This window comes from Pantherophis guttatus, chromosome 3, assembly GCF_059756535.1.
Source record: "Pantherophis guttatus breed Tessera chromosome 3, ASM5975653v1, whole genome shotgun sequence".
NCBI classification, from domain to species: Eukaryota; Metazoa; Chordata; class Lepidosauria; order Squamata; family Colubridae; genus Pantherophis; species Pantherophis guttatus.
Window position 1 is genome coordinate 180,643,782 of NC_142065.1, and position 10,713 is coordinate 180,654,494.

General features: G+C 37.3%; 1 protein-coding gene across 1 annotated transcript; it reads left to right on the forward strand.

Moving 5' to 3' along the window:
- Positions 1 to 892: 892 nt before the first annotated feature.
- LY96 (lymphocyte antigen 96) lies at positions 893 to 9,767 on the forward strand. Its single transcript, XM_034429985.3, has 5 exons — positions 893 to 1,094; positions 3,371 to 3,460; positions 5,092 to 5,220; positions 9,388 to 9,449; positions 9,555 to 9,767. Exons 1-5 carry the CDS (start codon positions 965 to 967, stop codon positions 9,636 to 9,638), a joined length of 495 nt encoding a protein of 164 aa, XP_034285876.1. The 5' UTR covers positions 893 to 964; the 3' UTR covers positions 9,639 to 9,767.
- The last annotated feature ends 946 nt before the right edge of the window (positions 9,768 to 10,713 follow it).

The following is a 10,713-nucleotide window of genomic DNA, read 5'->3' on the forward strand; positions in this document are numbered from 1 at the left end:
TATATAGAAGGGGTGCAATGTACCGATATCTGCCCTTCAGTTTTGGAGAATGACAAATATGATTATTCATCTTGGATGCTAGACAGTTAACAAATGTGCCGTAGCAGCAACCCAAATATACATCTGCTTAATTCTTATGCTAGCAGGAATTGCCTTGGTGTTACAGCCTTGCATACAAACCTAATCTTAAACTAGAATTTTTGAAAAGTTTATAGATAGCATAAGAAAGACTTATCTGTTATCTTAGATAATATTTGTCTATGATAAAATGCTTGTAGGTATATCATAATTTATATCATTTCTAGATATAAGATCAAAGTTGATTTTAGCTAACCCCATTATTTTTAGGATCAGAATCTTACTATGTATAAATGTGAACAGGAAGGACACAACAGTAATCTACCAATCCAAATTATTCCAACTTTTTTTTTAAACTGGCAGGTTTTGATTAGACTTCGTTTGCTTAATTAAATTGCTATTTCTGAGCATATTAAGGAGGGCCACTATGGGAATAGCTAATTAAACTCTAGGTCAGGTTTGTGTAGTTGGGACTATTCCAGCATATATGTCCCAAAAGTGTCCATTCATGCTTGTGAATGAAGGAAAAGATTGGTCATTACATGAGGATTATGAATCCCAAAATAAAGTTGAATTGAGAAGCCAATATTTCTTGAGGGTCTGCCTCCTAACAGTCATAATCAAATCAAGCTTCGGTGAATATAGTGATTCTCTCTTTATCCCTCCCTCCCTCCCTTTCTCATTTTACACAAATGAGATTCAAAATATATTGTGCGTCTTCTGTAACAATGGGCAAAATGTTAAAAGAGTTTCAGATGATGGTTTTGGTATCATTTAAGATACAACATAGCCCTTCCCCTTTAAAAAAAAATTCTCGTTTGAGGATGACGAAGCGTAACATTCTTCCTCTTTTTACTGAAAATGAAGTTACTTTGCTGCTGGCAAGATGGTGTTGCGATATCTACAGTTTTTCCAGCTTGTTATTATCATTCTTTCTGTTTATGGCTTAACTGTGGCACTGGAAAAACAACTGCTTTGTACATCTAATGACATTGATATTTTATATTCCTACTGTGGTAAGTAAAGAACCACTATGCTTTTGTTTAGCAGAGTTTGCAAATCCTTTCAGATTAGTTTGTCCCTCCTTCGGCTATATTGTTCTGTTTGTTTAAAATAGCCAGAAAACTGTGTCCTGGATAATCCTTGGAAACAGATCAGAAGAAGGAAGATCATTTTGGGGAGGCTACCATTGAGCCCTCATTCTGGTGAACTAGATTTCTCTGTGTGTTTGCTTTTCACTAACCCAGAACCATTTTGCATACTATCTCTGCTTCCTTTTCTTGTTATATATTTACTAAAAGGTTATGTGTAACTTTAGGTAGAGAGCCAGTTTGGTATAACTTGAAAAGGGAGACAATTTGGTGTAGCCATCAGGCTAGGACGGGTGGGCAAATATGGCCCCTTTATGACCAGTGGACTTCAAATCCCTCAGGAATTCTGGGAGTTGAAGTCCACAGGTTGTAAAAGGGCCACATTTGCTCACCCCTGGGTTAGGAGGCAGGAGACCCTGAGATTTCCAGTCCTGCCTCAAGCACAAAGCTAGTTGGGTGACTTAGAGCCAAGTTCCTCCATTGCCAAACCACTTCCCCAAAACCTTGCCAGGGACTGGTCCAGGCAAGGCAATTAACACCGTGATTCACACACACACAGACAGACACTCACACTCTTACAGACACTTTTAAAAAAGCCATGTCGTTTTCAGTAAAGTGGAATTCTGGTTTTCCATTTGCCCTATTTTTGCAATAAAGTAACCCTGACAAAACTAGTTTTAGTGTCATGTACAGGTATGGTTTTTACTCTTAATGTGATAACTTGCAATCTAGGATGCACAATTTTAATTAGAAAATAGTACACGTGTGGTGCTTTTTGAGCTGGAAAATCTCTTTACGTTTGCAAAACTTTACAACCCATTTAATGCAGTATTTAGAAAGACAAAATTCCACCCTACTTCAAATGTATTTCCAATACTTGGTTCATGGCTAAACTGGTGTCAAAGCTTCACCTATAGGCTTGTTGTCTTATGACTGCAGCATCACAGAATGATTTTTAGATTTTAAACAGGTATACAAATCTTTTACCCTAAGATGCTCTAATTTCCATTACATTATCATAACATCAATGTAATAAGTTCTGTAGAAATTCCTGTCAAGTAGCTGTGAAACACAGAAAGTACAATTCTATTTAGATCTATTCTAGGAGTTGACAGTGTCATGGTAACCTTGAATCCTTCCTATTCAGGAATGAACATTTGTCATCTTCCTAGATTGTGTGTGTGTGTTTATCTATCTATCTATCTATCTATCTATCTATCTATCTATCTATCTATCTAATCACATTGCTGAACTGCCCATGTCTCACAAAGAGGGTCTCTGGGTGATGTACAATAAAACAAACAATAAATAAAGCAATAAAAATGCTCATTGATTCCCAAAATTAAAGCATAACCCTTGCAAAGTATATAAAGCTTCAGCTGATGTAGAATATGGCCACACAAGTAATATTGGGTGCCCAAAGAAGGGCACAGGTAATATCTTTGCTCCATGAACTACAGTATCTTCAATATCTGGCAAGAATTTTAGTTTTGGTTTTCAGGTCTCTCCAAAGGATCCTCGGACCACACTTTAGAAAACATGGTTCTAGTACCGTGATGGCAAACCTATGGCACACGTGCCGGAAGTGGCATGCAGAGCCATTTTTCCGGCCACACGAGCTGTCATCCACCTCACTTGCAGCTGTGCATGCACATGCACCCCAGCTGCTGTTCGGGCCTCCGGTATGCATGCATGCAATTCAGGGGACCCAGCTGGTCTTCAGAGCTCTCCTGCACATGTGCGCACGTTTGCACATACTGGTGCGCAGCACATGCATGCGCAGATGGCATTCTTGGTAGGGGAGCAAAAATAGAATAATCCACAAATAACATGGCCCCAAAGATGAGAAACAAGCAAATTTGAAAGTTCTAAATCGAATACTATGTCTACATAATCCCTGTTGCAAACTCAGCTGCTTTGATTAGCTACAGATGTAGAAGAACTCTGGGATGCGGTGGCTCAGTAACTAAGAGGCTGAGCTTGTCGATCAAAAGGTCGGCAGTTCAGTGGTTCGAATCCCTAGTGCCGCGTAATGGGGTGAGCTCCTGTTACTTGTCCCAGCTTCTGCCAACGTAAAAAATGCAAGTAGAAAAATAGGGACCACCGTTGGTGGGAAGGGAATGCCTTTGGCATTTAGTCAAAGATTCATGTCATTTTTTAATGTTTTTTTTTTTACTTTATTAAATTTGCTTGCCTCACAGGTTCTGGAAGAGATAACTTCTTATTTTCAGTGGAGCCATGTTTGTTACGGGATCGTTCAAATTGGCAGGGTACTATTTTCTGGATTCCAAGTGAGTTTACTGCCTATGTCAGACCACACCAGGGCAAATGACTGTGGGGTATTGTAGCCTCTGTAAATTTGAAATGGATTGTATGCAGCTTTTGGGGAGGGGGGGTCTGTCATAAGTTTGGTCATTAATTGACTGGTGATATTTTGAGACTACCTGTACACTAATTACTCCAGGAGAACTGACTTTCAGTATTCAATAGCTGTTATTGGAAAGCATGAGAGAGAGTTAAGACTGACAGCGTTTTTTAATAAAAATTTGAAGTACTGCAAAGTTAACATTCATATAACTCGCTGCTATGTCTCTATTATCACAGCAGTCCATATTCATTTCTGAATATGTTTTTTGAATGACCCTAGCAGTTAGATACACACCCAATGCTCAACATATTTCATGGTAACCATAAATAACAATAGAAAAGAATATCTGTAGCTCAGGTATGTGGAGTCCTTAGTGCTCTCAGAATGTGGTTGTTTGGTTGCAGATATTTCACTATAAGTAACATCAGTACTAGTGAATGTGGGGTTTGCTCCCTGTTTATATACTTACATAGGCAACTTACTATAAATACAATAAAGCAATCATAGATTACTCACAGAACAATGAGCAGTTAAAGTGATAAGATATTGATAAAAATGATTGCTACCACTCTTGTATGCCATACAATTGGTTTTAGTGAAAATACAGTCTATTAAGGGTAAGCACTTGTACAAAATACTTAATTGATATGTGAAAGTCATGGAAGTGCAAGGAAGTACTCTTTTGCTCATCTTTCTGTGTTATTCATATTATCAGCACACATCTCATATACCTAAGGATTGCTGGAGTATTAGCAATCAAAGCAACCTTCTGCTTGTTCTTTCATATTCATTAATATTTTTGGACAGCAATTTCTCCTAAATGGGAAAAATTGGCTCAAGCCTTTCACTGTACACACTGAAGTCCTGTTCAATTTAATGGGCTGATTCCACAGTCAATGACTTGAGTTTACATTCTGTACTGCTGAGCCATCAATTTCTTTGATTTTTTTTCTTAGACTATAATGTGAACCTGTTCATTGCAGTTTGTAATGCATAAATCATGGATTAGTAGTTTGTAAATCAAGAGAGAGACAGGGTATTCTGTTGAAAATGATGTTAGGGATAATGTAACACATCTGGAAGCAAATGTTTGAGTTAGAGAGCAAGAGAGAATCTTTAAACCAGAGAAACAAATTTAGTACTTTCTCATGCTAAGTGTGTATATTATATTTTTTTTCCTCCACTTTTGGTATGTAAAAAATTACTAAGCAACCAATTCACTTCTCAGTTTGGTGGAAGGTCTCTGATTAGTTCCAAATTTCGTTGCAAGAATGATAATGTATAATCTGACAAATGATAAAGAATGATGAAGTATTTATCATTCCTCTGGCTTTGTTGTCACCATTTATAAATGTCTGTATAAATATGTTTTCAATTGATGCCGTCATCTGGGACACAAAATGTTTTGTGAAATCCCATGGATTTAAAAAGAATTTTAAAAGGATCAAATTTTCACTCTCTTTCTCATATACATATAACGAATATGTTACAGGCCTATATTATATAACTGCATAAAGACATTATCAATAATCTTTTTGTAACATATTTCTGCAGAGGCTGATTTGACAGTTGTCAATGCACGGATACAGTTGTCGAATGGGCCTTCCAAAGCCTTCAAATGGGAGGGTACTATTTGTCATGGTATGGATGATGACTATTCATTTTGTGGAACTCTGAAAGGAGGTAAGTATGAATATGCAGTCTATCAGACCTATGAAATTTGTTCTGATTCTTGTATTCTATTTATCCAAACTTCCAATATATCCTTTTATGAAGAAAGCAACAGAAAAGAACATACTGAGTGTTAATAAACTTCATGTTTTCTAAAATTTATGAAGTAGATTGTGTTCACAAAAATGCATACTATTAGTTGGTGGTTCTCAGGATCAAACAGATAAAATTATAGTATAAAATTGTGTCTGAATTTCTTACAAAATAATTATGGTCCATTATTAGCAAGGTAAAAGGAAAAAAGGAAAATGAAGAAACAATGATCAAATACAGCAAAAACAATGCAATAGTAACCCCCCACTAAAAATACAGACCTCAAAAAACAGAATAAGGGAAGAAATGAATAAAACACAATGAAAATATAAAACATAATATAAAAGAGAAATCCAATCAACTATAAGAGAGAAAATACTTCACTGAAGTGTTTGGTTATCATCCTCGATTGAAATATCTTACACAAATTGCTCTAAATAAAATCTTAGCATTTCTATTGTTGATGACAGGCTTCTGATCTATGATAAATAGACTCCTTAAAAAAAGAGTCAAGTTATTAAAGTATGGTAAGGTGTGTCTGCTCATAAACTGATGTAAAAAGCACAGCAGAAAAATGCATAAGAAAATATATCAGGTTTATCTTGATCTCAAGGACGTCATCTATTGGTGAATAGAATTGTATCATACCACCACTGTCTTATGAATTTGTTTGGTATTTTTCTTTACTTGTGATATGATACTATAAGATAGGACTTTAGTGTCTTTTAAAATCTTACTATTAGAACTATATTACTTTGCAGGCAAATATAAATAACTAATACAAATAATGCATCTTCAGATAGTCTCCCTACTCTTCTCCTGGCATGACTGCTGGGAAAAGATTATAATTCAGTAAATCACTTTATTACCCTAATTATTCTCATCCAAGATTAGCTACTTCCCTCTCTGAAAAATAATACTTCTTCAAAGGTCAGGGTGTCTGTGCAAAGAGAAGCAAATGTGCAGAATCTATTATGTAAACCGAAAGAACAGAAGCATCCCTTATGTCCTGAGAAGGAAATTTGGGATGATTCACTGGGGTATAAGAGGGAAGGAAGGACAATCTCAAGCAGATTTTCCACATTCTGTAACTGTAGTCTACTTACATCAATAAAGTTTAGTTCTAGTCTTCCTGTAGTTTCCTGGTTGAGTCTACCTTGTAGGGCTGACAGTCTTATCTATTGTTATGTGTATAGCTGTAACTACCGGTAAGTTCCCTTTAGATTTCATCAGAGACTTTGGGTAAATTTAACTGCCAATCTTTCCTGAATGCTAATCTTTGGATCTTTTTCTCCTGTGGGAATTCTGCATAGAGTGGGCTGTTTCTTGAAGCCTAGCCTTTTTCTGTTTTGGGAGATCTTTAGTGCTCTTTCATCCATCTGAGAATTAATTTCTCTTCAGCAGTTCAACATTGTCAAAAGTGTATTTTGTTTGTCAGCCAACCTTTTGTTCTTCTGAGTTCAATCGCAGCTTCTTTCCCATTTCAGCTTCCTCCACTCTGTCGTAAGAGAGATTCTCTCTGTGTATAAAAGTTTGTTTCCTTCCCAGTGTTTTTCTCAGACCCCCAGCTTGTTACCAACAAGTATAACTTGTATGTCTGAGAGTTCACATGCTAGGATGGTAACTAGCGTTTACCTGATCTGTCCTGTAGTATTGATAAGCTTATCGACTCATTCAGCAACTTTTCAAACTTCTGAAGGTGCTGAATAAGTGCTACTTACAACCAGTTGTCACTGTTCCGAATCACCGGTACCAAGAAACAGCAAGAAAAAGGGTCAATTAATTGCTTTTAATCTTGGAAGGCCTGAAACATGGGCACATAGCAGTGGTGAGTTGCTCCCGGTTCTGTCTGGTTCTTATGAAAGCGTCAGGAGGCTCTGCCCACCTGTATGGACGTCATAATGGACAATCTGTGCATGTGCAGAAGCTTCTGTGCATGCACAGAACTGCACATGCATGCGTGCGCTCCCGTTGCAAACCGATAGTAAAGGTAAGTAGAACCCTGGCACATAGCAACCAAAAAAAGGCAGCACTAACCGTTGCTGCTTTCCTGCCAATTTAGCGCCCACCCCCCATGCGTGCCTACCCCACCCACGTAACTGCTGCACTTCTCGAAAGGCCTGGAATCTTCTGTTGGGCCTACTTCTTTCTTCTGCTGTCGGCCTGCTCTCCAGCTGTGTGCTCCACTCCCCAGCTGATCATCAGCTGGCTCTTTCTTCTCCATCAGCCTCCCATGCTGCTACTGCTTTTTCAATGTCCCTGCAAGCCTACCCCCCCCAATGGCAACCCTGAGATGGCCTGCCGGAGGCTCGGTTGACACCAGTCTTCAAAATCTCAGCTTTACAGTATACTTGCAGTCACGTAATTGCCATTTGTGACCTTTTGTGCCAGCTTCCTACAAACAAACTCAATAGGGAAGCCAGCAAGAGTTTGCAATGGCAACCACATGACAGCCTCATTTAATGACCATGATGATTTGCTTAATGTTGACAACTAGGAAATGCCTAGTTTTCTGCCATCACTAAGTACTGCTCACGTGACATTGTGTTTTACAATCACATCAGTTAGTGACAGAAATTCCAGCCCCAACTGTTGTTGCAAACTGAAGACTATCTATATATATCACAATAAACATTCCACAAGACTGCTATATTTTGACTAGAAATCTTTATTTTAACTAAACAATTCTTAATACCTTTAGTAATAGGAAATTATTATTACTATTATTGTTACTGCTGGTATGGTTGTTGTGGGTCAGACCCCAAAGAAATTAAGCACCAAGGAAGAACCTAGGATTCTTATAATTAAGAAAGATGTATTAAAGTGACCCCAATAGTTACAGCATCAGAAAACATACCTGGATCTGAGTTGTGACAAGGTTAGTAGTCCATGGACATGTCTCATACAGATTTGCCATGTGGCATCATGCTTTATGATCTCGACACTTAATGACAGCAATCCTGGTCCCTACTGCCATTGAAATCTGAGGATGTGAAACCGCAATTACAATCTGATTATTAAATCACATGCTTCACCTAAGCCATAGGTCTGCTTTTCACAGACGTTGCTGCTAGATTATATAATTTTAAAGTGGTAGAAATTGGGAAATCGGGTACAATCAAATTATAGTTTGGCATGGGATAGAAAAGAGAAGTCACTAAATTGTTGAAAGTTAATCATATTAATTTTAATGTAATAGGGTTATGATAAGTACAAGTAGTCCTCAACTTATACACATTTGTTTAGTGACCATTTGAAGTTACAACAGCACTGACTTATAATTGTTTTTCACACCTACAATAGTTGCAGCATCCCTATGGTCACCGGATAAAAATTCAGATGCTTGGCAACTGGATTGCTTTTATGATGGTTGCATTGTCCTAGGGTCATGTGATCAGGTTTTTCCAACCTTCTGACAAGCAAAGTCAATTTTGTTGTCAATTGTTAAGTGAATCAAGAAAATTCACTTGTGTTGAATTCAACTGTGTTATTAATTTAACAACTGCAGTGATTCACTTAACAATTGTGGCAAGAAAGATCATAGAATGGGGCAAAGCTCTCTTAACAACTGTCTTACTTAGCAGTGGAAATTTTGGGCTCAGTTGTGGTTGTAAGTCGATGATTAACTGTAACATTTGCATTTAAATAAAATCACATTGAGGTTGTGTTTCTAGGACCCTCTCACTTTTGGGATTCCTGGCAATGACCACCCAAAGGTTGTGTACTCCTGCCTAGGAGGTGGTATAGACATCACACAAAAGCTGCAATAATGTTATGTGTGTCATTACATCATCATGCAGATTATACAATTTTTCAGTATTTGTGCGATTGTATCATGATGCATCTGGCATCACTTTTCCACAGGGGTGCAGCAACTAATATAACATTCCATTTGAATGCTCTTGCATGGTTAAAGCATTGGCAGTCAATTTGTTGTCTTTTATCCCTTGTCATTTGCAATAATTTGTCCAATTATTATGCCTCTAAATTTATTTTTGATACGCCACCTACAGTATGTAAAATGCGGAAAAATAACAGACTAACTTTTGTTTGTGCAAACTCTTCATCACTGTTTATTTTGTGCAGAAACAATCAACACAACTGTGAAAATCAGTGGATCAGGGTCAAAATATCTGCAGCTTTTGAAGGTATAAACTTCAGATAACTTGACACTACAGGCAATCGTTGCTTCAAAATATTTAAAAAATACATTTCTAGAGTTGGTAATTAATTTTTTTTCCTCTTTGTTATAGGGGGAATACATTGTAATTTTGGAAATATTCACAGGTCTCAAGGAGTTGGTAACTTGTGTGAATTACACATTGTTCCTTAAATAGGGATTATTTTGGAGAGAAGGCTTTGGTAAATCCTCATAGCATCTGATCCTTGAAATTGTGGAATTGTACCATCAATATAATTAGCCAAAAACAAATGTAACATGAAGACAAATATTCATTATATATGAGGCAAGGTGAAACTTTAATAAAGTGTGCTGCTTGACAAAACTGCAAAACAACCAGTCTATTAAAACTACTTCACAAAGCTATGTTGTTCTTTTGCTCCCAAGAATGAAGTAAATTGATTTGACTTCCTCTGCTTCAGAGTCCTTCCAGACCTCAAAGTTTGCATTGGGAGGACAGTGAGGGAAGCCTGTGTACCAAGGGACATTATGGGCCATTGTGAAGAACAAGTGGTGTTTTTTTCCTTAATGTACAGAAAACACAGTCCTAACCTAGCCTCTGGATTAAACCATCCATGTTGGTAGCCATCACATCAAAAAGATACACTCATGGACATAAAGTTGCAATTAGAAATGTAAGGAGAATAAAGTTATGAATATTAACTACCCTTCCTGGCTATATATTAGGATTTCTACTTTTTTATTCTTGTCTATAGAATGTTTTGTTTTGGTATTTCACTCTGTTGGCCCAATAGTGGGAAAGGGCATAATTTGTAACACTGCAAGATTTGCTTACCAGAAGCAACTTAAAGCAAACCCCACTCAAAAATGGAAGGGAAAATACTTTCAGTGGCTATTTGTTTCTAAAAGAGCTTCAACCTTCAAGCGTGAGAGATTTTTGAAGATGTCAAGATGCTCTCTGAATCTGCAATGTTTGCAATAATGTCTGCAGGTAAGTAAGTGGCCTTAGTAAGGCCACACCTGGAATACTGCATCCAGCTTTCTTTCTTTCTTTCTTTCTTTCTTTCTTTCTTTCTTTCTTTCTTTCTTTCTTTATTTATTTATTTATTTATTTATTTATTTATTTGTCATATTTCTATGCCGCCCACTCTCCGAGAACTCTGGGCAGCTTACACCGAAGACAGTATACTAAATAGCATATTGCCCCCTAACAATCTGGGTCCTCATTTTACCTACCTCAGAAGGATGGAAGGCTGAGTCAACCTTGAGCC

What these genes read in the sequence shown, in the direction of transcription:
- LY96 (XM_034429985.3), top strand. Translation starts at nt 965, where the DNA reads ATGGTGTTGCGATATCTACAGTTTTTCCAGCTTGTTATTATCATTCTT. An exon ending in TATTTTATATTCCTACTGTG is followed by an intron (nt 1,095 to 3,370) that starts GTAAGTAAAGAA and finishes CTTGCCTCACAG; the next exon opens with GTTCTGGAAGAGATAACTTC. An exon ending in AATATCTGCAGCTTTTGAAG is followed by an intron (nt 9,450 to 9,554) that starts GTATAAACTTCA and finishes TCTTTGTTATAG; the next exon opens with GGGGAATACATTGTAATTTT.